This window comes from Phoca vitulina, unplaced genomic scaffold (assembly GCF_004348235.1).
Source record: "Phoca vitulina isolate PV1807 unplaced genomic scaffold, GSC_HSeal_1.0 scaffold35, whole genome shotgun sequence".
Taxonomy (NCBI): domain Eukaryota; kingdom Metazoa; phylum Chordata; class Mammalia; order Carnivora; family Phocidae; genus Phoca; species Phoca vitulina.
The window spans coordinates 9,488,797-9,514,258 of NW_022589738.1; the positions used below are offsets into that span (position 1 = coordinate 9,488,797).

The 25,462-nt window shown below is 38.0% G+C and overlaps 1 protein-coding gene and 1 pseudogene across 1 annotated transcript in view; one reads left to right on the plus strand and one right to left on the minus strand.

Annotated features, from left to right (window-relative positions):
• CFAP47 (cilia and flagella associated protein 47) overlaps window positions 1-25,462 on the plus strand; it is a 453,685-nt gene that overhangs the window by 20,293 nt on the left and 407,930 nt on the right. Inside the window, exons 5-10 of the mRNA XM_032426488.1 lie at window positions 304-532; window positions 984-1,144; window positions 2,781-2,908; window positions 6,157-6,392; window positions 19,338-19,524; window positions 20,251-20,464. Of these exons, the coding sequence (XP_032282379.1) occupies window positions 304-532; window positions 984-1,144; window positions 2,781-2,908; window positions 6,157-6,392; window positions 19,338-19,524; window positions 20,251-20,464 (1,155 nt within the window). The remainder of the gene's footprint in view (window positions 1-303; window positions 533-983; window positions 1,145-2,780; window positions 2,909-6,156; window positions 6,393-19,337; window positions 19,525-20,250; window positions 20,465-25,462) is intronic.
• Window positions 7,212-8,967, minus strand: LOC116646170 (annotated as a pseudogene).

The window sequence follows — 25,462 nt, forward strand, 5'->3', positions numbered from 1 at the left end:
AATTGGTGATATGGACCTAGCAATAAGTTCTTTTTGGAGTCAATACATGTGATTGTTTTCCAACTTTGTTGTTTCTTGGGGACAGTGGATTAGGTTGTACATATGCCATTCAACTGTGCAGATTCAGATAGTCAGAAGGACATGACATTCTCTGGCATGTATGAGAAAGGAACTGCTCTTAGGCCTTTGAATTTTAATTATAATGTGATGTTATAAAATTTCTGTTTATTCAAATATATAGGAGAGAAATTAAGTATATAGAATTCTAATTAAAATATATATGTATAATTCATTATCTTGTAGAGTGAGTTTGCAAGGTCGTCCAGATACACTCTTGAGTGTCAAAGCTCATGTGGTTGAGCAGATTATTGAATTATTAAACATGAGTAATGACAAAAAGTTGGAATGCATACACTTTGGTCCAGTTTTCTTTGGAACTTCAAAAATTGAACATGCACGTCTATACAATAATAGCCCAGAACCCATAAACTGGGTGGCCATAATGCAAAATGATTCAGTTGGAGAAGAACTGGTAAGTAAATAGTGCAACAGGGGAAAATCGGGTATTATGTTTTGAAACAGATTGTTTTGAATTTACTAATAACCAAAAAAGCTGTTAAATTATTCTAAGTACATTTTAATATGTGGATATATATGACTCCCTTTCATGTGTCTTCAAGGGTAACCTCAAAAAATTCTGTAAATTAAACTAACACTGATAGTGATATATACCTGAAGTAAACCAGACAAGTGCTTCTTTTAGGTTAGCAGCTAGTTGTGGGGATTTCTGTTCTCATCAATTTTTCAATAGTTCCTTTAATTTTATGATGTGCCTTGGTCAAATTTATGTATGTTTCTTTAAAGACATTCATATTCTCGATCTTCTAGACTAAAATTTCAACAATTATGTTATGATCTCCTCTTAAGATATTTTATTTACGTTCTGCCTTAATATTCTTTTTATGTCTGATTTTATATTACAGGGCACAAATATTCGACAAAGAACAGATGTTGCCTTAAATAATCTCACCTACTTAAGCAAAATAAAGAACATGGATGTTACCACTTTTATCTCCTGTGTTCCTAATGAAGGGAGGTTACTACCTTATCAAAAGATTGTAATTACATTTTGTTTCAGCCCAAAGTAAGCAAAAATTCAGTTACGGTGTTTTTTATTAATCAAAAGCATGTCAATCATACATTCATCAAACTGACTTTAACAGTAAAACTGGTCAGAAGGCACCAATCAGATTTTTCTTATTATGGCTCTCAATGTTTCTACCATGGTTAATGATTTCGAACATGTAAGATTTTTGTTCTAAATATTTCATGTTCGATTACAAATCCCTTCAGACCTTGTAGAAGCGGAAGTTCTGTGTGGTTTTGCATTGTGGGCCCAGACGAATCTGTGCAACAAGACCTTGTTGTCCCTGCAGAAATAGCGGATAGCCAGTGGCAGGCAGGGAGTGTCCGTGCCTCCAAAGAGGACGCAGGGCTCTTGCCACAGCAAGATGCTTGCTGAGGAGCATGAAGAGTAAGCCCTATAGCAGCTGCTGGGGTGCACCACACTTGCTTGCTGAAATTCACACAGACTTGTAGGACTTTTGCCAATGTATATTTTTCATAATTCTCTGTACTTGGTTTGGTTATTTAGTTTGAAAATATATTTGGAAATGCTGTTTTAAATACATAGGAACAACTTCAGCTATACTTGAGAGGTGGCCGGGTGCGGCAAATAATCGATCCAACTGGCTGTTTACCTTTGTGAGGAGGCACTGTTCAGTGTACTTCTCTATGTGGCAACAGGGTCGCTTGGTGATGATACCGATTGGTGGAGACTGAATTGTATTTTAATTTAAGGAGGGTAATAAATCAAGTAATTGTTCTATTTGTACGATCTGTAATTGCCTCATGAATCATATTTTCCTGCAGGTAATTTCTTGGCCAACATAGAAGATTCTGTTTAGCACACGATCTTTGAAATTCTAAATATTCTTTTTCATGGCAGCATGTTTTTTGTGAAAGTCTAGCATAAACTCACAGATATGATAATGATTGGAAGTCTTAGTTAAATACGTTTTTAACATGCTACTTGCATTCCTGTGTAATATTTCACATCAGTCTTTTTTTTGTGTGTATATTTGAGTGTCCCCTGCTAAAATAGCTGCCCTCTAGGTAAGCAAGTAAAGACAGTCAACACGCAGGTCTAGAGGTAACCCGTCTCTGACTTTGGTCCTTCTTCCCTCTTCCCGTCTTTCCTTTCCTTTTCTCCTTTGACAAGATTTGGCTCTTATCAAATCTTGTTCTCCAAATCCCTTGTTCTCCTCTAAGAATATGGAGAATGTGGCCAGCAACATGTGCTTAGTCCACAGGGCAAGAGAGATATGGAACAGAGATTTGCAGTTACACCCAAAGGTAAGAAGGACTATTGAACTAGAGAATTGAACAGAACCCTTAGCTAGCAATGAACTCGGCTTGGAAAGAAAATCCTTTACATAGAAAGTGACACTGGAGCTGGACCTTTACAGCTTAGTATATTTAAATTACTTTTGTCTTGCAGATGTTGTCATGAAACCGTTTTCTGAATCTTTACACTTTGTGGGCTTCTTTTGGCAAGTCTCTGTATCTGGGCAGTAATATTGGAAAATAGATCACAATTATATTTTTATTCCTGAACTTTCATCTGTTTGCATAGATTTAAGGATTGGGTTGATTCCTATTGAGAGGTAATAGAGTGCATCATCTTTGCCTTCAAAATAATTGCTTGTAATTTTTTACAGGCTAATGACTGATGGTAAAAAGAATAATGATCCTTCACACAGGCAGGACTATGCTCTCTTTTTGAGATTTGACTCTGTGGGAAGTAAAGATGGATTTTTGAGGGATGATAACAGTAAAACCATCAAAAGTAAGTGCGAAATGAACATAAGCATCAAATGTATAGCAGTTTAAATTATTTAAGAGTTTGGATATCATGTTTCTAGAGGCAATTTAATAAAAGTGTATAATTATTGAATCGAACAAAAATGCAAACATTCAAGAGACCTTAAAATGTCTTTTGTGGCATGTTAAGAAAGAAGTCAAGCTCAGAATCATTTACATAACAATTTTCCAAGTTGAAATTTAGATGACTTCATTATTTTTAAATGACATTAGATAAACATGATAATCTAGAGTTAAGGAATGAAAAAAGAAAATAAAAAACCCAACCTGGCTTCTTTTCCCATTTAAGCCTATGTTTTCTCTTAGAGATTAATATGGGAACAAACGACCCATTCCATCTCTACCAGGCCTTCAGCTCTTAGAGTCTACATTCAGTAACAGTCAAAGGACAAGACCTAGAACTGGAGCTCTAGTAAATAGGGTACAGTATCCTGTTATGGGGTATCGGTAAGTGCATATGCCTTGCAGGCCACATGTCGAGATGCATTGTACTTCTTAATATTCTCAGGTAGTATTAGCTGGGCTGTAGTGAGGAAAATGGCAAGACTTGGAGTTTAGCTTAGCCAGACAGATCAAAGAGAAAATAAAGATAGAGACAGGTGAGGGATTGGATCTAGAAAGATGAGCCATGGCAAGTCAAGAGTTGAGATTTGTGTGTCAGGATGAGTGATACCGTTGAGCAGGCTTGCACCATTTTCCCAGGACAGAAATTTCTACTATTTGTGTCATGGTTTGTGATTTGAGCTCTGTCTGCCTATCACAGACAGAAGATTTGTTTGAGTCTTGCAAGTTAATCTGGTTTTGAATGGCCAGAGATGGAGATGGTAGGTTTGCCTTAAAGGTAATTTAGAGTCTAGGGTTGGCTAGTAAGAGCCTCAGTGAAGAAATACACAATCATCTTTTGAATTCTAGTTACAATGCTCTCCATGTAAAACTGTTCATTCACCCAATTAGAGCCTATAGTTTATAGTTCCTACCTCCTCTCTGGTGCCTCCAAAACTTCATGTTTATGTTATTGCCCAGCTTATATTCCCCTGTCCATTATTTTAATCACCTTTTTTCCATGTACACTTAAGTTTCTTGGCCCGTATCCCATAGTGACTGAGTGGCAAACCTCTAATCTGATTAAATTCAACTCTTAGCCTACCCTGGGTCTGCACCTGGGAAGCTAATTGTGCTGGGGAAAAGCATAAAACCATGCTGTGCTGTTTTACTTTTTATTCTATAATCACTAACCCCAAGTGGGTCCTTTAAGATGGTTGACATTCCTGCTGCATTCCTCCTTTCCTTCACTTTCTCACAATATGAGATCAGTATCACATACCTTCCCTTCTCACCTCAAACCTCCAAGACTTCCTCCTTGGTCTTTACTCTAAACTAGTAAATACATTAAGTGACCCAGCAGACGTTTCCACTTGGATATCTATTAGGCATCTCAAACTTAACATGTCCAGAAAAACCCTCCTGGTTTCCCTACAACCTGTCCCTCCTACAGTCTTTCCTGTCTCAAGAAATGGCAATTCTATCCCTTCCATTGCTCAAGCTCAAGACCTTAGCATCACCATTTATCATGTGTTCAATTTCCTATTTTATATCCAGTCCATCAGCAAATTTTAAGTTTCCCGTTAAAACTATATGTTAAATCTGACCATTTCTTTTTTTTTTTATATTTTATTTATTTATTTGAGAGAGAGAGAGATAGCAAGAGCAGGAACACAAGCAAGGGGAGTGGGAGAGGGAGAAGCAGGCTCCCCTCTGAGCAGGGAACCTGATGCGGGGCTTGATCCCAGGACCCTGGGATCATGACCTGAGCCGAAGGCAGACGCTTAACAACTGAGCCACCCAGGCGCCCCTAAATATGACCATTTCTCATCCTTCTTCTACTACTCTTACCCAGCCATATTTGGTCCCTTAGGGTTTTTGGAACATGCCAAGGAAATTCCTACCTTAGAGTCTTTGTACTTGCTCTTCTGTCTGTCTGGAATGCACTTTTCCTGGATTTTCACATGATTTTCTTCCTGAGTTCCTTTATATTTTTGCTCAAATGTCTCCCTATCAAGAGAGGCCTTTTTGGACTTTCCCATATAAAAGAGCAGCCCCAAGACATTGTGCTCTGTCTTACCCTTGTAGGAGAGGAAAAATAATTTCCCCTCTACCTCTCTAGGATCTTGGTTGAGACCCCCCTTAATAAAAGATTAAGAAGGGGGGGCACCTGGGTGGCTCAGTCAGTTAAGCGTCTGCCTTCAGCTCAGATCATGATCCTGGGGTCCTGGGATGGAGCCCGGTGTAGGGCTCCCTGCTCGGTGGGGAGCCTGCTTCTTCCTCTCCCATCTCTTGTTCTCGTACTCTCTCTCTCTCACGAATGAATAAAATCTTAAAAAAAAAAAAAAAAAGACAGTTTAAGAGGGGGAAACAAGCAAACAGAAGTTTACATGTATGCCTCCTGTATACATGGGGGAGACCCAGGAAAACTGAGTGACTCCCCCAAATGGCTGGAGCCATCACTTTAAATGCCATCTCCAGCTAAAGACAAAAGATGTGGAAGTGTGGCAGCCAGTTATGGGAGGTTTTCAAGTCACAGTAAGGGAGGGTATGGTTGTTAGGCAGACTTAAGTGTCTGCCTTCTTTGATGAGAGTTTCTTCCCAGTAGTTTTCAGAGCTTTTCCTGTATCTGCTGTTACATAACAATAGTCAGCTTAAAATAATCTTTATGCCAGGGATACCCCGGTGGCTCAGTTTGCTAAGCGTCTGCCTTTGGCTCAGGTCATGATCCTAGGGTCTTGGGATTGAGTCCCCGCATTGGGCTACTTGCTCAGCAGGGAGCCTGCTTTTCCCTCTGCCTGCCACTCCCCGTGCTTGTGCGTGCTCTCTCTCTCTCTCTCTGACAAATAAACAAATAAAATCTTTAAAAAAAACCTAATCCTTATGCCAAAGAGGCATATTTTTGGGTGACAAATTGTGCTCCCCTTCACCCTACATTACTTTTCCCCAGAGCACTTATCCTGTCTGAAATGCTATATATTTCCTTATTTTATTGTCAATGCCACCTCCCTAGAATGTGAAGACCACGAGAGCAGGAACCGTGTCTATTTTATATAATAAATGGGCTACCCATGTCTCATCAGGTCTTTCAGATGACACTATTTGGACCGAGCAAATATATTCCGGATTCCCAACACTTTTTTTGTTAAAAAGCTATTATTGCTTCTACAGGTGATCGTTTTCAGAAAGTGGAATTAGCACTGACAGGCACAGGATTTCCTGTCTTACTACAGTTTGATCCAGGAAAGGTCCTTAATTTTGCACCTTGTTTCATGGGTGAACATTCAGAGCTTCTTTGTATTATGCAAAATCGATCCAACTCACTTCCTGTGATGTACCGCTTTAAAAAAACTGCACATTTTAAAATTGATCCTGAAAGGGGCAAGATTGATGAAGGATGTATCCAGGTAAGATAATTATTCGATGCTTTCACATGCTTCAAATATTTTAAGATTCGCTAAAATGACATGCAGAGGATTAAAAATTTCATGTTGTTCCACCAGTATTATAAATTGTATCTCTTCTGTGGCCTCGTTGTGAATACCTCATTGTGAATACTGCCTCGTTGTTGGCACTTACACAGTATCCATAATTATTTGTTAAGTGACTTTCATGTGCCAGGAAAAGCATTTGACGCTGTAGGGAATGTGAAGGACAAAACATAGTTATTGCGTCCAAGGATTTTTTTTTTTTTTTTAAGCTCAGAGAGTATTTATCATCACCCCAGGAGGCAGGCCCCTAAATTTAAATATCCAGCATGGAGCCTTAGCCCTCCCTGCCTTGGGTGGGTGCAGGAACAGGTCCTGAAGCCTTTGTCTAGGACAGTGGAACCCAGCAACCAGAGGGGGGATGCCCCTGAGCCAGTAGCTGCCGATAGCAGCAAAAAGTGAAAAGGAGGTAGGAATCAGGCACTTGTCCCAATCTCAGAGATGCTGAAAGGAGTGCAAGATGCTTTGGGACTCACCGCTAGACTGAAGGTTGGCCAAGCTGGGATGCGCACATGTGGGACGAGTGGAAGTCCAGTGCCTCACCGGCAGAGGCTGTAGCCCCATGCCATAGTTAACCCAAGACAGAAGGGAGGGGCTTGGCAGTTTGGCCTCTGAGGCCTTGCCCCCCTGTGAGGTGAGGTGCTAAGGGGGAATCTAGCCCCTATAGTCTTAACTATTTGCTGAGGGGTGAGTTTCTCAGCCTTTTGCACAAGTGCATGCCCCTTGCCCCCCAACTTGTCAGCGGCCGACGTGAAGGGCATCCTGCAGCCACTGGTCGCAGGCATTATGTGTCGCGGGCACAGTGAGGGGTGGCGGGTGTGGGGGTAGGCTCGCATCAGGAGGCTTGCGTCATCAGATAGGCCAGCAGATAGCGTTAGCAGGTGCCTGAATGTAGGGAGGACAACAGGTCCTGGCACAGGCTCGGGTCTCGGCCCAGGTGCTTGTGGTCCGGGAGTGACTCGTACAGGCCCACAGCTGGCACAGTAGGGACATATCCTGCCACTGCCGCCCCACCATGCCCTTGCGCGGTCACGGGGAGGGGGGTTCCGCGTGGGCGGCGCTGGTGGCGTAGCGGGGCGGGGCTGGGACGCAGGTGGCGCCGCTCAGCTCCTGCTGTAGGCTCGCTTCTGCTCCCTCGTGGAGTCCCCGCTGACAGCGTGCCGCATGCAGACGCCGCGCGGGAGTGGTGGCAGCCCGGCTGGGACACAGCCCGCGTCGCCCCCTGCCTTGGCCTAGGGCAACCGGTTCCTGGTCGGTTCCTGGTCCGCCGGTGCAGACAGCGATGCCTCCGCCTTTCCTCCAATGCTCCGCCCAGTAAGAATTTTTTTTATGCACTGAGGAAGTGTAAAACCTACATACCAACAGTATTGGTTTAAGAAAAGTGCAAAATGTGTTGAAAGAGATCTATAACGGGGTGCCTGGGTGGCTCAGTGAGTTGAGTGGCTGCCTTCGGCTCATGCAGGTCATGATCCTGGAGTCCGGGGATCGAGCCCCGCGTCGGGCTCCCTGCTCAGTGGGGAGCCTGCTTCTCCCTCTGCTCCTCACTCCGCTTTCGTCCTCTCTCTCAAATAAATAAAAAATCTTAAAAAAAAAAAAAAAAGAGATCTATAAGAAGGTGATATAGAAACTCAGAGGACAGTGTTTTTACTTCCAGCCAGGTAGCAAGGTCTTTTCCTATGATAGTAACATGAGCCAGAACCTGAAGGTTTAGCAGAATTTTCAAATTTGAACCTGATGATACTTAACAAAAGGTAGGCTATCCAACTGCTGGTGTGGAGTAGACAAGTTGAAGTCTGAGGAATACCTGTGAGTCCCAGGCCAGTTTCTGTCTTTCTCACTACTCACATAACTTTTGTCCTTGTCCCCTAAACTGGGGTTGGCTGACTGTGCTCCACAGGCCAAATGTGGCCTGCTGCCTGTTTTTTAAAGTAAACTACGGTTGGAACATGGCTGCTTTTATTGTCTGTTGTCTATGGTTGCTTTCGTGCTACAAAGGCAAAGTTGAATGGGTGTGAGAGAGCTGTGTTAACTTTAAAAATAAGACAGTTAAAGGGACACCTGGGTGGCTCAGTTGGTTAAGTGTCTGCCTTGGGCTCAGGTCATGATCCCAGAGTCCCAGGATCGAGCCCCACATCCAGCTCCCCGCGCTCAGCTTCTCCCTGTGACCCTACCCCCTCTCGTGCGTGCTCTCTCTCTCTCTCTCAAATAAATAAATAAAATCTTACAAAAAATAAGATATTTTACCAGCCAAACTGGGTTTATTTGGGAATAGTGGAGAACTGTAATTCGGGACAAACAAGCTATGGCAGAAACCATAGGCTAGTCCAACAACCAAAGAGAGGAACCTCATTTTATGGAGGAGGAGGAGGAAGTTGGGAGTGGTTATTTTGAAGGAGAGTCCATTGAAGAAAAGCAGGAGTTCAGGATGATGACGGTTTGTTGTTGGCTGAGTTGCTGGGGCAGTCGATTTCTTACAGGAGTTGCAAGGTAACATCTTTTCCCCTTGGGACCTGTAACTGATGATTCTTTCCAATCCACGTTTCTTCCTGTAATTGAAGTCTAGTGGCAGGGCGTGAGAGCTCCTTCTTCTGGCCTCCCAATTCCATTTTAGTGAGGTTTCCCTTTATTAATTTTTACAGTTATATGGCCCATAAAGCCTAAAATATTTACTGTCTGGCTATTTACAGAAAAAGTTTGGAGCCTTGCTCTAAACAGTAGCAAGCATGAATGCTTTCAGTTTCACCTCAGGTTCTTATGTTACTATTTCTCCACTGCATTGTGATATGGCTCATAAAGTTATTGATGGAAGCTTTCTCCCAGTTGCAATCAGGAACTATTGTACACATGTTTAAATGCATGCAGCTCATATTTATAACTCTTCCTGCTTCATTAGAATGACTCACTTCCGTCCCCTCAAATTTGGATAGATTTAATCAGTCTTTATAGAATAACAACTGATGTTAACCATATCATGCGAAAACATTTGCCTTTTAACCGCTTCCTAGACTTTCTTTAGTTCAATCCTCTTAAATCTACCAATTCAGTTTATTTTCTCCAGCGACATGCACCCTTTCAAAACGTGTCTGATAGCTAAGTTCCAAATTTCATTTTTAACCCTCTGTGTTTCTGGGTTTCTCAAGCATTAATAACTTTCAGATTAATAAAAAGTGAATGTGGGAAGTGTGGGGGGGCTGCTGGAGAACTGTGGCTTGCACAGGCTGGTCAAATCGTCTGTTAGAAGTGAGATATTATTCTTTTTAAGAGATTTAAGAGATTATTCTTTTTAATACTAGCTTACTGAACTAGAATTCACATACGATAAAATTCACACATTTTAAGGGTATATAATTCAGTGGTATTTAGGATGGTCAAAGAGTTGTGCAACCATTAGCACTAATTCTACAACATTCTCATCACCCCAGGAAGAAGCTCTATGTCCATTAGCAGTCACTCCCTCTTCTTATTCCTCAGCCGGGGGCAGCCACTAATCTGTTTTTTATGTCTATAAATTTCCTTGTTCTTGACATTGCATATAAATATAATCATAAAATGTGAGGACTTGGTGTTTGGTTTCTTTGATACAGCATTATATTTTCAAGTTGCTCCAGTGTTGAAGTATGTGTCACTACCTCATTCCTTTTTTATGGCCAGGCTGTATGTACTCCATTGTATGGATAGCCTACCTTTTGTTTATCCATTCATCAGCTGATGGGCATTTGAGTTGTTTCCATCTTTTGGCTATTATGAATAATGCTGCTATAATTATATTGTTAAAACATTGTTATGACATCCTTTTTATGGTGAGGGCACTTAAGATCTACTGTCTTAGCAAATTTCAAGTGTACAATATAGTATTGTTAACTATAGTCACCATCTCCAGAACTTACTCATTTTGCAGAACTGAAACTTTGTGCCCTTTGACCAACATCTTCCTATTTCCCCTTCCCTCCCACCCCTGGTAACCACCTTCTACTCTCCTTGTTGTTTAACTATTTTAGATTCCACATGTAAGTAAGATCATACAATATTTGTCTTTCTGTGTCTGGCTTATTTCACTTAATGTTCTCTGAGTTCATCCATGTTGTCACAGATGTCAGGATTTCCTTCTTTCTTAAGGCTGAATAAAATTCCATTATTCTTATGCATGTGGATATCCAGTTTTTCCAGCACCATTTATTAGAGACTGTCTTTTTTGTACTGTGTGTTCTTGGCATTCTTGTTGTAGTCTAGTTGATTATAAATGCACAGATTTATTTGTGGGCTCTCTATTCTGTTCATATGTTTATATGTCTTTTTTATGCCAATTCCATACCGTTTTGGTAACTGTAGCTTTGTAATATAGTTTGAAATCGGGAAGTGTGATGCCTCCAGCTTTGTTCTTTTTGCTCAAAATTGCACTGGCTATTCAGAATCTTTTGTGTTTACATTAGGAAAAAAAGAATAAAATACTTAGGAATAAACTTAACCAAAGAGGTGAAAGACTTATACACTGAATATCGACGAAGGGAATTAAAGAAGGCACAGATAAAGAGAAAACCATCCTGTGTTCATGGTTAGGGAGAATTAATATTTTTAAATGTCTATACTACCCAAAGTGATCTACAGGTTTATTACAGTCCTTATCAAAATCCCAATGGTGTTCTTTACAGAAATAGAAAAAAATCTAGAAATTCATATGGACAGGTTTTCAGTACTCTTCAGTATAGACTGAAGAGTGGAATTGTTGAATCATGTGATAATTGTTTAACTTTTTGAGAAACTATCATACTGTTTTCCCAGTGAAATTGCACCATTTCCTAACTCTTACCAGCAATGAATATGTGTTTTAATGTTCTAATACCTCCACACCTTTGCCCATATTTGTTAATGTCCTTCTTTTTGATTATATCTATCCCTGTGGGTACAAAGTTGCTTCTCACTGCAGTTTTCATTTACATTTCCCCAGTGACTATTGATGGTGAATGTCTTTTCATATGCTTGTGGTGCACTGGTATATCTTCTTTAGAGAAATGTTTATTCATGTCTACGGTAGGCAGAATAACGACCACCTAAAAGTGTCTTTATCCTAATTTGCGGAATTTGTGAATATGTGATGTTTCATGGCAATGGAGGATTTAGGTTTTAATTGGAAGTAATGTTGATAATCATTTGACTTTAAAATGGGGAGATTAATCTGGATTATCTGTGTGGGCCCAATATAATCACAGGGGTGCTTAAACATGAAAATAGAAGGCAGAAAAGTATCAGTATCAGAGTGATGTAATGTGAAAAATATTTGCATGTCCATTACTGGCTTTGACAATGGAAGGGGAGGGTGAGGAGCCAAGGAACACGATGGCCTCTAGAAGATAGGAAAAGATAAGGAAATAGATTCTCCACTAAACTCCAGAAATGAACGTTGTCCTGCTGAAATCTTGGTTTTTGTCCATTGAGATTGGAGTCGGACTTTTGACCTACAAAAGTAGAAGATAAGAAACTGAGCTGTTGTAGCCCACAGAGTTGTTTGTAATTTGTTATTGTAACAATAGGAAACTAATAAAAAATTCTTTACCCATTTTTAATTGGGATATTTGTCTTTTTGTTGTTGAATTGCAAAAGTTCTTTATGTATTCTGGATACAAGTCCTTTATCAGATATGTGAATTACAAATATTTTCTCCCCTTCTGTGGGTTGTTTTCACATTTTCTTTTTTGTCCTTTGAAGTACAAAAGTTTTAAAGTTTGATTAAGTGCAGTGTATCCTTTTTCCCCTTTTGTCGCTTGTGCTTTTAATATCATGTCTTAGTAGCTATACAATATCCAGGGTCATTAAGATTTGTTCCTATGTTTTCCTTTAAGAAATTTAGCTTATGCATTTAAAATATATTATCCATTTTGAGTGTTATTTAGAGGTCCAGATTCATTCTTTTACATATAGATGTCCGGTTATCTCAGAATCTTGGCATACTTATTGAAAAAACACTTGACTGTAAATGTAAGAGTTTATGGACTCAATTCTATTTTATTTATCTATGTTTATCCTTATGCCAATATCACAGTGTACTGATTAGTGTTGTAGTAATTTTTGAAATTGGGAAATGTGAGTCCTTCAGATTTGATCTTTTTAAGGAAATTTTTGACCCATTTGAGACCCTTGAAAATTCATATGAATTTTAGAATTAGCTTACTAATTCCTATAAAAACAACAAAAAAAGAACAAAACACCCCAGCAGCTGGGATTTTGATAGGAATTGTATTGAATCTGTAAATCTGTTTGAGAGTATTTCCATCTTAACAATATTAAATCTTGCAATTTATGAAAATTGGATAGCTTTAATTTCCATTTATTTATGTCCTTTTAAATTCCTTTCAGTGGTGATTAGTAGTTTGCAGTATACAGGTCTTGCCATTCTTTTAAAAATGTATTCCTAATATTCTATTCTTTTTGATGAAATTATATTCTTAAATCAATTTTTGTATCGTTTACTGCTAGTATATAGAAATGCAATTGATTTTTGTATATTGACCTTGTAACCTGTAACCTTAAAATCATTATTTCTGATCATTTTCACTGTGTTCTTTGGGATATAAGATTAATGTTATCTGTGACTAGAGACCATTTTATACCTTCCTTTCCAATTTGGATGAATTTTATTTCTCTTTTCTTACATCATTGCCTTGGCTAGAACCTCTACTATGGTATTAAATAGAAGTGACAGGAGAGGATATTTTCCTTCTTCCTAATCTAAGGGGAAAGCATTTAGTCTTTCACCATTAAGTATGATGTTAGTTGTGGGTGTTTCATAGATTGCATTTACAAACTTGGGGAAGTTTTCTTCTACTCCAAGTGTTTTAGGTGTTTTTACTGTGAAAATGTGTTGTATTTTCTCAAGTACTTTTTCTGTGTCTATTACAGTGATAATGTGTTTTTTGCCCTTTATTGAGATGGTATATTACATTGACTGATATTCTGATGTTAAACCTGGGATAATTCCCTGTTGTACATAGTGAAAATCCTTTGTACATATTGCTGGATTCAGTTTGATAGTATTTGGTTGAGGAATTTTGCATATATATTCATTAGGGACATTGGCCCATAGGTTTCTTTTCTTAAATGTTTTTGGTTTTGACGATGGAGTAAAACTGGTGTCACAGAATAAGTTGGAAAGCGTTCTCTTCAATTTTTGGAATAGTTTGTGAAGGATGGGTGCTAATTCTTCTTTAAATGTTTGATTAAAAAAAAATGTTTGGTAAAATTCACCATCAAAGCCATCTGGTTCTGGGCTTTTCATTATCAGAAGTTTTTTTGATTTCTAATCAATCTCTTGTTATCCCAGGGCTATTCAGATTTTTTATTTCTTCTATAATCAATTTTAGAAGTTTGCAACTGACTAAGAATTTGTCCATATCATCTAGGTTATCTAATTTGTTGGCATACACTTGTTCATCATATTACCTCATACTTTGTTGTGTGTGTGTGTGTGTGTGTGTGTGTGTGTGTCAATTTTTGGTTTTCTATTTACTGAAATCAACTACTTTGTTTACATGCATTTTATTTTATTTAAATGGTATTTTTCTTTATTAAGTTTTTAATTTTAATTCCAGTGTAGTTAACATTCAGTGTTATATTAGTTTCAGGGGTACAATATAGTGATTCAACACTTCTGTATATTACTCAGTGCTCATCATGGTAAGTGCCCTCCTTACTCCCCATCACCTGTTTCACCCCCCCCCACCTCCCCTCTGGTAACCATCAGTGTGTACTCTTTAGTTAAGGGTCTGTTTCTTCATTTGTCTCTCTCTCACTCTTTTTCCTTTGCTCATTTGTTTTGTTTCTTAAATTCCACATATGAGTGAAATCATGTGGTATTTGTCTTTCTCTGACTGACTTATTTTGCTGAGCATTATACTCTAGCTCTATCCATGTTGTTGCAAATGGTAAGATTTCATTTCTTTTTAATGTCTCAGTAATACTGCATTGTGTGTATGTGTGTGTGTGTGTGTGTGTGTGTGTGTGTGTGTATGGCATCTTTATCCATTCATGTATTGATGGACACTTGGGCTGCTTCCATGATTTGGCTATAATAAATAATGCTGCAATAAACATAGAAGTGTATATATCTTTTTGAATTAGTGTTTTTGTATTCTTTGGGTAAATATCCAGTAGTGCAATTGCTGGATCTCAGGGTAGTTCTATTTTTATCTTTTTTTTTTTTTTAAAGATTTTATTTTTATTTATTTGACAGAAAGATTGAGAGAAAGAGAGCACACAAGCAGGGGGAGCGGCAGGCAGAGGCAGAGGGAGAAGCAGGCTCCCCTCTGAGCAGGGAGCCCAATGAGGGGCTTGATCCCAGGACCCTGGGATTATGACCTGAGCCGAAGGCTGATGCTTAACGACTGAGCCACCAAGGCGCCCTGTTCCCTCACTTTTTATTGTTGATAGTGATATTCTCTCTATCATTCTCAGTTGTAGCAAATTGAGTCTCTCTCTTTTTTTGTTTTTTGCTTGGTGAGTCTAGCTAATGATTTTCCATTACTGTTGATCATTTCAAAGACAGTTTCAGATTTGTTGATTGTCTCTATTGCTTTCAGTTCTCTATTTCATGTATTACTGCTTTTGTCTTTATTATTCCTTTTCTTCTCTTCACTTAGGGCTTATTTCTTATTTTTTCTATTTCCTAAGGTGCAAGTTTAGGTTATTGCTTAAAGGCCTTTTAAATTTACTTCTTTTTTTTAAACCTTTTATTTCTTATTTTATTTATAAAAATTTTTTTTAAGGTTTTATGTATTTGTCAGAGAGAGAGAGAGAGAGCACATGCAGGGGGAGCAGCAGAGGAAGAGGGAGAAGCAGGCTTCCCGCTGAGCAGGGAGCCCGATGCGGGACGCGATTCCAGGACCCAGGGATCATGACCTGAGCCACCCACGCATCACCCTTTTTTTTTTTTTAAAGATTTTATTTATTTATTTGACAGAGAGAGAGATAGTGAGAGCAGGAACACAAGCAGGGGGAGTGGGAGAGGGAGAAGCAGGCTTCCCGCGGAGCAGGGAGCCCGATGCGGGCTCGATCCCAGTACCCTGGGATCCTGAGCCGAAGGCAGACGCTTAACGACTGAACCACCCAGGCGCCCCCCACGCGTCCCTTTTTAAACCTTGTTAAAAAATTATTTATTTATTTATTTTTGATAGGAGAGTGTGTGAGAGAACATGTGCGCACAAGTGGGGGGAGGGGCAGAGGGAGAAGCAGACTCCCCGCTGAGCAGGGATCCCAGGACCCTGGGGTCATGACCTGAGCCAAAGGCAGACGCTTAGCCCACTGAGCCACCCAGGTGCCCCTTAAATTTACTTCTAAATACAGCTTTTGCTGTATTCCATGAGTTTTGACATGTTGTGTTATAGTTTTCCTTCATCTCAGGGTATTCTCTAATTTCCCCTGAGATTTCTTTGACCCTATTGGTTACTTAGGAGTGTATTGTTTAATTTCTACATATTTGTGAGTTTTCCCTATTTCCTTCTCTTTATTTGTTCTTTTTAACAATTTCTATACTTTATTGATAGTCTCTATTTTTTGAGATGTTTTCATACCTTTTCTAATTCTTTTTTTATTGAGATATAATTGACATAGCATTAGTTTCAAGTGTACAATGTAATGATAATTTGTATATATTGGAAAATGATCATCATAATAAGTCTATTTAATATCTATCACTATACATAGTTACAAATTTTTTTCTTGTGATAAGAACTCTTAAGATTTACTCTTGTAGCAACTTTCAAATATGTGATATAGTATTATTAACTATAGTCACTATGCTGTACGTTATATCCTCATGACTTATTTATTTTATAACTGGAAATTTGTACCTTTTGACCCCCTTCATCCATTTCGCCCACCTGCCTCCCCTTGTCTTGGCTACCACCAGTCTATACTGTGTATATATGAGCTTGGTTTTTTGTTTGTTTGTTTTTTGTTTTTAGATCCCACATATAAGTGAGTTCATATGGTATTTGTCTTCCTGTGTCCGACTTATTTCACTTAGCATAATGCCCTCAAAGTACATCCGTGTTGTCAAAAATGTCAAGGTTTTGTTTTTATTTTATTGCTTAACACTTGATCTTTCTTGTCTTTTTGATAATAGCGATTTTGACAGGTGTGCCATGATACTTTATTGTGGTTTTGATTTCCATTTCCCTGATGATTAGTGATGTTGAGTGATGATGATTAATGAGTGATATTTTTTCCCATCCCATGGGTTGCCTTTTCATTTTGTTGATGGTTTCCTTTGCTGTACAGAAGCTTTTTAGTTTGATGAAGTCCCACTTTATTTATTGTTTATTTTTACTTTTGTTGCCTTTGCTTTTGGTGTCTTCCTTTAATTCTTTAGTTATATTTTCTTTGAGCATATTTATAATAGTCAACTTATCATCTTTGTCTAATAAATTCAACATTTCGGTTTCTTCAGGCACAGTTTCTATTTATTGCATTTTTTCTGTGTGTTGGCCATACTTTCCTCTTTCTTTTCAGGTCCCATATTTTTTTGTTGAAAACTGGGCATTTTAAATGATATAATTTGGCAACTCAAATCAGATAGCTCTCAAGACGTTGCTCTTTGTTTTTGTTCTTCTTTTTCTTTAGTAACTTTGTAGACTGAGTCTGTAAATGTTGTTTTCTTTGTTATGTGCAGCCAATCAAGGATCTGCTCAGTTAATTTAGGGGTCAGCTAATGATTGGGCAGAGCTTCTCTTAAATTCCTTGAATCAATAAGTCTCACAGCCTTTTCCAAGAGCCTTTGTGTAAATGTATTGGGTGAGGCATATCTTCATTGTTCTGTCAGGTATTGTATAGCTTTTTTTGGCCTTTAATTTCACCTTGTACAGAGTCTCAAAGTCAGCCAGATGTCAGAAATTAGAGCTTTCTCAAATCTTTCCTGGGCATATACACTGTCCTACACATGTGTGTGGTGATCCAGATTCCCAGGAATATGTCAGAGCTTTTCAAATATCCTCTGAATATTTTGTGTTTTTATTTTCCTTTCTTTTTCCTTTTTTCTTTTTTGTTTTGCCTTTTGTTGGCCTTAAATGATAATGCTACTTCAAGTTGCTGTGATGTTTAGCAATTGCTGCTGATTTTTTGATGAGGGGGAGGGGAAGAGGGTACAAAACGGGGAGGGGAGAGAGTTGTTCACAAAGAATGAGCCCTGAACCAGGTCAATTAAAAATAATACCCTGGGGGGGCGCCTGGGTGGCTCAGTCGTTAAGCGTCTGCCTTCGGCTCCGGTCATGATCCCAAGGTCCTGGGATCAAGTGCCGCATCGGGCTCCCTGCTCAGTGGGGAGTCTGCTTCTCCCTCTCCTTCTGCCTGCCATTCTGCCTACTTGTGCTATCTCTATCTCTCAAATAAATAAAATCTTTAAAAAAATAATAATAATACCCTGGAGCACCTGGGTGGCTCATTGGGTTTAGTGTCTGCCTTCAGTGGCTCAGGTCATGATCCCGGGATCCTGGGATCGAGCCCCACATTAGGCTCCCTGCTCTGCAGGGGGCCTGCTTCTCCCTCTCCCTCTGCTGCTCTCCCTGCTTGTGTTCCTTCTCTCTCTGTCAAATAAATAAAATCTTAAAAAAAAAAACAAAAAAACCTTATAGGAGGCTTTTTAGCTAGCTTCTAGACAGGATAAATAGGGACAATTCTCTGGGGATAGGATTTTTGGAGAGCTCCAAACCCAATCTTTTCCCTCCCTGGCTGCTAGGCTAATAGTTTTTACAGCTGCCATAGTTACAAGGCTGTTCTTTTTCAAGGAGAGCTCAAAACTGGGAAGAGGAGGATGGGATTACAGTGTATAAAAATGACACGGAACCTGTTATTCTTTCAGAGATTCAGCTATTTTAAAAAATTTATTTAAATTCAATTAGCCAATATATAGTACATTAATAGTTTTTGGTGTAGTGTTCAATGATTCATTAGTTGCGTATAACACCCAGTGCTCATTACATCACATGCCCTCCTTAATGCCCATCACCCAGTTACCCCATCCCCCCACCCACGTCCCTTTCTGCAACCCTCAGTGTGTTTCCCAGAGTCAAGAGTCTCATGGTTTGTCTCCCTCTCTGATTTCTTCCCATTCAGTTTTCCCTCCCTTCCCCTATGATCCTCTGCGCTATTTCTTATATTCCACATATGAGTGAAACCATATGATAATTGTCTTTCTCTGATTGAGTTATTTCACTTAGCATAATACCGTCCAGTTTCATCCATGTTGATGTAAATGGTAGGTATTCATCCTTTCTGATGGCTGATCAGCTATGTTTTTCTTAAATACTCCTTGGATTTTTATAAGCTTTTGGGTAATTTTAAAATATGTGTAAAGTTGATTTTGACAGTTATTCCAGTGGTTTCTTTCCCTTGTAAGAGGAATAGATATTTGGAGATCCTTGATTTGCTATTCTGGAGGTGCTTCAGTAACATTGTTCTTAATTTTTTCTTAAATACTTTTCCAATAATATATATCTTAAAGGTTTGTCAATGCTGTTTATGGTATTTCTAAGCTACTTTTATATTATGGTGATGGACTAGCTCTCCTTAAAAATTTTATAAACAGTTTTTTTATTTGCTTTTTATTTTTTCCAACAGTTTAATATTATTTTTGTAATCCATTTGGACTGCTAAAACAAAATACCATAGATTGCATGGTTTATAAGCAACAGAAATTTATTTCTCACAGTACTGTAGGCTAGAAGTCCTAGATCAAGGTGCCAGCATGGTCAGGTAAGGGCCCTCCCAAAGGCCCTATCTCCTAATTCCATCACACTGGGTCATTAGGTTTAAATATGTGAGTTTTGGGGATTCACAAACATTCAGCCTATAGCAATTGGTTACTTTTTCTTTTTTTAGAATGTGACATGTTCATTCATTCCACATCAAGTAGGAGTCTTTAAAGTGAAGCAATTGATAGAGATTATTGGCTCAGTGGCAGATGAAAATTTGCAGTCATCGCTAAAGCCTTTTCATCAAATATATTTAGATTTCAAGAGCGTCTGCAAACCTTCCACCAAGAAAGTTGTGATGAAAATTAATCCTGGTAAGCTAATGTGGACACTTATTTTTTTTTAAATTAAGGTTATATAGGATTATTTTAGCACACCAATTGCTTAGCTATGTGTATCAAATGTGGTCTGATCTGGTGGTACTTACCTTATGAATGCATCAAAATCACTTAGAAGGCTGGTTAAAATAGATCTCACTGGTCTGTATCCCAGAATTGATTGTTAAATAGGTCTTTGGTAGAACCCAAAGATTTGCATTTCTAACATGTCCCTGACATGTTGCTGATGCTGCCATTTTGAGGATTACAATTTGCATAGCACTGGTTTAGTGATCTATAAAATTTATTAAGTATTCTTTGGTTTTTATATTCTTCCACATTTTAGTTTGAGTCTGTAATATAAACTGGTTTGACCATTCCATGCATTATCTTGTTGCTATTTCCTGTAATACTCAATTATCTTTTATACATTGAGCCATATGAAATTGCTGATATTCAGCTCTCTTTGATCTATAAAAGATGATGTCACAGAGGCTAACCCATTCCTTCACATTACTATGTTTTCTTTATGTATGCAATATTTTCTAAATTGTCTTGTGTAGGTCCATTTATTAGATGAATTATTTGTATTTTCTGAATGTGTTTTTTTAGGGATTTAGTTTTAAGTTAGAACCAACAGTGTAGTGTATTAATACATGGATATTATTTGGAAAGCTGAAATTCAAGAAACCGTATTTAACTTATTATTCAATTCCATAAAAGGTATATCCCCTTTGGTCAGTAATCCTACGGGACAGTTTGTGGTTAGAGACTTGCCAAAATACAAGGACTGTGCACCTGTTACAATGCTTCAATCAGCCATGACACGCCTTCACAATCATCGCATAAGTAAAGAGTCAATGAAGGGTGCACTGATAGCCTTTCCCAATGATCGAGCTGCAAGTATCAGGTCTGGAGACCAGCATAAAGTTTTCAGGTAACATGTTATATTAAAAACCAGAAATTTTGAAAGATACAATGGCCAACATGATATGCAGGTCTTAGCAGATCCTGCTATAACAAACTAATGATGACGATAATAATAATAGTAATAAAATTTTATTTTATCTCTCTTGTTTTGTTTTATGTTGGAGGTGATGGTTATTGAATGCTACTGTATTTGCTTTGTCTTACCTCTCATCACCTCTACTCTGTGCTTGACAGGAAGTGAATGGTTTACCGGATGATTATTAAAATATGCTGTTGACAAGTATAGAATAATAGAAAAAATCACTTTTAGAAATCTATCAAGTTCTCAGACTAGTCAGTCATACTCATTAAATATGGCTGACAGCTTGAATTTATCTAAGATAAAAGTAAACATTTACAATTGTGAGAAACTAATCATCATCATTATCGATCATCATCATTATCACCTTTGTTCCCCTCAAAGTCACATTTCTCATAACCTTTCCCAAATTGAACTAAAACTTCACCAATTAGGATCAAAGGTGATGTCAAACCTCAATTTAAATCAATCCAAACCTCAAAGAAATTACTACCTTACAAGTGCTTAGTGAGAGGAACCCAGGCATCCTGGTTTTTACACATTGCAGACTGAAACGAATTTCTTTTCTGCCTGCCTGTGTGTTACTAGTACACTATCTAAACTTGGTAATGTCCCCGGGTTTTCTCTACTTGTCTCTTTACCTTTGGTGAGTCATTGAGCTCTCTTAATTTTACAGTCATTTTCTTGCAATATCATTTGATTTTAGGCCATAATTGTTTTATTATCCACAATTGGAAAATTCTGGGTCTTTGCATAGTCAGTCTTGTTATTTTATTTTACAAATTTTATTCGTACCAGCCTTTCTCTCTCTCTTTTTTGTTTGACAAGTACCATGAAGCATAGGAGTGCAGAAATCACTAAGACTCCATTTTAAATAATTATATAGTATAAAAAAGGAAAACTCATCTCTCCCTCTGACTCATTGCACTCCCTCCCATACAGAAGTATCTGTTGGAAACAATTTTTTATGTATCCTTTTCAGTTCTTTCCTATGTTTATACAAATATGTTTGTATAGATATATGTTAATTTAATACTAATATTTTTTCTGTCTAAATCAGTCTTAATAATATCTAAAAAATGCCAGATTTTAAAAATATTCTTTATTTAAATTCAATTTAGGTAACATATGCAGTATTAGTTCTGCCAGATTTTTTTAAAAAATTATTTTCTTTAAATTCTATTAATTAAAATATAGTGTATTATCATTTCAGAGGTAGAGTTCATTGATTCATCACTTGCATATAATACCCAGTGCTCATTACATCACATGCCCTCCTTAATGCCCATCATCCCCACCCACCTCGCCTCCAGCAACCCTCAGATTGTTTAACTATAGAGTTAAGAGTCTCTTATGGTTTGTCTCCCTCTCTGATTTCGTCTTATTTTATTTTTCCCTCTCTTCTAAGATCCTCTGTTTTGTTTCTTAAATTCCACATATTAGTAAAATCATATGATAACTCTCTTTCTCTGATTGACTTATTTCCCTTAGCATAATATGCTCTAGTTCCATCCATGTCATTGCAAATGGTAAGATTTCATTTTTTGATGGCTGAGTAATATTCTGTTGTGTATATATACCACCTCTTCTTTATCCATTCATCTGTTGATGGACATCTGAGCTCTTTCCATAGTTTGGCTATTGTGGACATTGCTGCTATAAACATTGGGGTGCAGGTGCCCCTTCGGATCACTGTGTTTGTATCCTTTGGGTAAATACCCAGTAGTGCAAATGCTGTATCGTAGGGTAGCTCTATTTTCAACTTTTTGAGGAACCTCCATACTGTTTTCCTGAGTGCCTGTATAAGCTTGCATTTCCACCAGGAGTATAAGAGGGTTCCCCTTTCCCCGCATTCTCACCAACATTTGTTTTTTCCTGACTTTTAATTTTAGCCATTCTGACTGGTGTGAGGTGGTATCTCATTGTGGTTTTGATTTGTATTTCCTTGATGCCAAGTGATGTGGAGCATTTTTTCATGTGTCTGTTGGCCATTTGTATGTCTTCTTTGCAGAAATGTCTGTTCATGCCTTCTGCCCATTTCTTCAGTGGATTATTTGTTTTTTGGGTGTTGAGTTTGATAAGCTCTTTATAAATCTCGCCAGATTTTTTTTTTAAAGAAAGCTAAACATTTCCTATTTATCTCATGGCCAAAATTATTTTTCTCAATTTATTCTTTTCCATATTAATAGAGATACAAAATTTAGTTATTTTCTGGTTAACAATTAGTAACTTTAAGTAATGAAATTTTATGATGTATTAAATTGTTGGTAACTATAATTATTATTTTATTTCTTAATGCATTTTATTAATGATTTTGACAAGAAAATAAAGAAAATAAGTTAGGAGTTTTTGTCTAATTTCTGTTTAGTACAGTATGTCCTGTGTTTAGAAGAGTGGTCAGGCATATAATAGGCACTGGGTAAATATTTTTAAATAAATAAACGAGGAAAAGTGCTTTATTTGCATAATAATCTTGGTCCTATATTTTGCACATTAACAAAAAAATCACCTACTCAAAGCTGAAGAGGTATTTCATGAAGTTTATTCTTTTTTTTTAAGTTTTTATTTTAATTCCAGTTACTTAACATGCAGTGTAATATTAGTTTCAGGTGTACAATTCAACACTTCCGTACATCACCTGGTGCTCCTCACACCAAGTACACTCCTTAATCTCCATCACCTGTTTCACTCCATCCCCCTCACCCACCTTCCCTCTGGTAACATCAGTTTGTTCTCTATAATTAAGAGTCTGTTTCTTGATTTCTCTCTCTTTTTTTTCTCTTTGCTCATTCGTTTTTTTTCTTAAGTTCCACATATGAGTGAAATTATATGGTATTTGTCTTTCTTTGACTGACTTACTTCCCATAGTATTATACTCTATAGCTCCATCCAGGTTGTTGCAAATGGCAAGATTTCATTCTTTTTTTAACTACTGAATAATATTCCATAGTATATATATATACCACATCTTCTTTATCCATTCACCAGGTGGAGGATCCTTGGGCTGCTTCCATATCTTGGCTATTGTAAATAAAGCTACAGTAAACACAGGGGTGCATGTATCTCTTTGAATTAGTGTTTTTGTGTTCTTTGGGTAAATACCCAGTAGTGCAATTGCTGGATCTTAGGGTAGTTCTATTTTTAATTTTTCAAGGAACCTCCATACTGTTTTCAAGTGATTGCACCAGTTTGCATTCCCACTAACAGTGCAATAGGGTTCCCCTTTCTCCACATCCTCGCCAACACTGTTGTTTGTGTTGTTGATTTTGGCCATTCTGACAGGTATGAGATGATATCTCATTGTAGTTTTAATTTGCATTTCCCTGATGGTAAGTGATGTTGAACATCTTTTGATGTGTCTGTTGGCCATCTGAATGTCTTCTTTGGAGTAATGTCTGTTCATGTCTTCTGCCCATTTTTTGATTGAATTATTTGTTTTTTGGGTGTTGAGTTGTATAAGTTCTTTATATATTTTGGATAGTAACCCATGTCTTCTACCATTCTGTAGGTTGCTTTTTAGATTTGTTGATTGTTTCCTTCACTGTGCAGAAGCTTTTTATTTTGATGTGGTCCCAATATTTTATTTTTGCTTTTGTTTCCCTTACGTCAGGAGACATATCTAGATAAAAGTTGCTATGGACAATGACAACGAAGTTACTGCCTCTGTTCTCTTCTAGGATTTTTATGGGGGTTTCAGGTCTCATATTTAGGTTTTTTTTTTTAAGATTTTATTTATTTATTTGTCAGAGAGAGAGCACAAGCAGGGGGAGCAGCAGGCAGAGGGAGAAGCAGGCACCCTGCTGAAAAGGAGTCCAATGTGGGAGTTCATCCCAGAACCCTGGGATCATGACCTGAGCCGAAGGCAGATGTTTAACCTACTGAGCCACTCAGGTGCCCCTAGTATAGACATTTTAACAATATTTGTTCTCCAATCCATGAGCGTGGAATGTATTTCCATTTCTTAGTGTCATCTTCAATTTCTTTCTTTTTTTTTGCTATGATGTTTCTTTTATTCTTTAATTTTATTATGTTAACCACCATACATCATTAGTTTTTTTTAAATTTTATTTTATTATGTTATGTTAGTCACCATACATTACATCATTAGTTTTTGATGTAGTGTCCCATGATTCATTGTTTTCATATAACACCCAGTGCTCCATGCAATACATGCCCTCCTTAATACCCATCACCAGGCTAACCCATCCCCCAAGCACCTCCCCTCTAGAACCCTCAGTTTGTTTCTCAGAGTCCATAGTTTCATGGTTCGTCTCCCCCTTCGATTTCCCCCCCTTCATTTTTCCCTTCCTACTATCTTCTTCTTCTTCTTCTTCTTTTTTTTTTTAACATATAATGTATTATTTGTTTCAGAGGTACAGGTCTGTGATTCATCAGTCTTACACAATTCACAGTGCTCACCATAGCACATATCCTCCCCAGTGTCTATAACCCAGCCAACCCATCCCTCCCACCCCCCACCACTCTAGCAACCCTCAGTTTGTGTCCTGAGATTAAGAATTCCTCATATCACTGAGATCATATGATACATGTCTTTCTCTCATTGACTTATTTCATTTAGCATAATACCCTCTAGTTCCATCCACGTCGTTGCAAATGGCAAGATTTTGTTTTTTTTGTTTTTTTGTGTTTTTTTTTTTTGATGGCTGCATAATATTCCATTGTATATATGTATACCACATCTTCTTTATCCATTCATCCATTGATGGACATCTTGGCTCTTTCCATAGTTAGGCTATTGTGGACATTGCTGCTATAAACCTTGGGGTGCATGTACCCTTCGGATCAGTACATTTGTATCTTTGGGGTAAATACCCAGTAGTGCAATTGTTCGGTCATAGGGTAGCTCTATTTTCAACTTTTTGAGGAACCTCCATACTGTTTTCCAGAGTGGCTGCACCAGCTTGC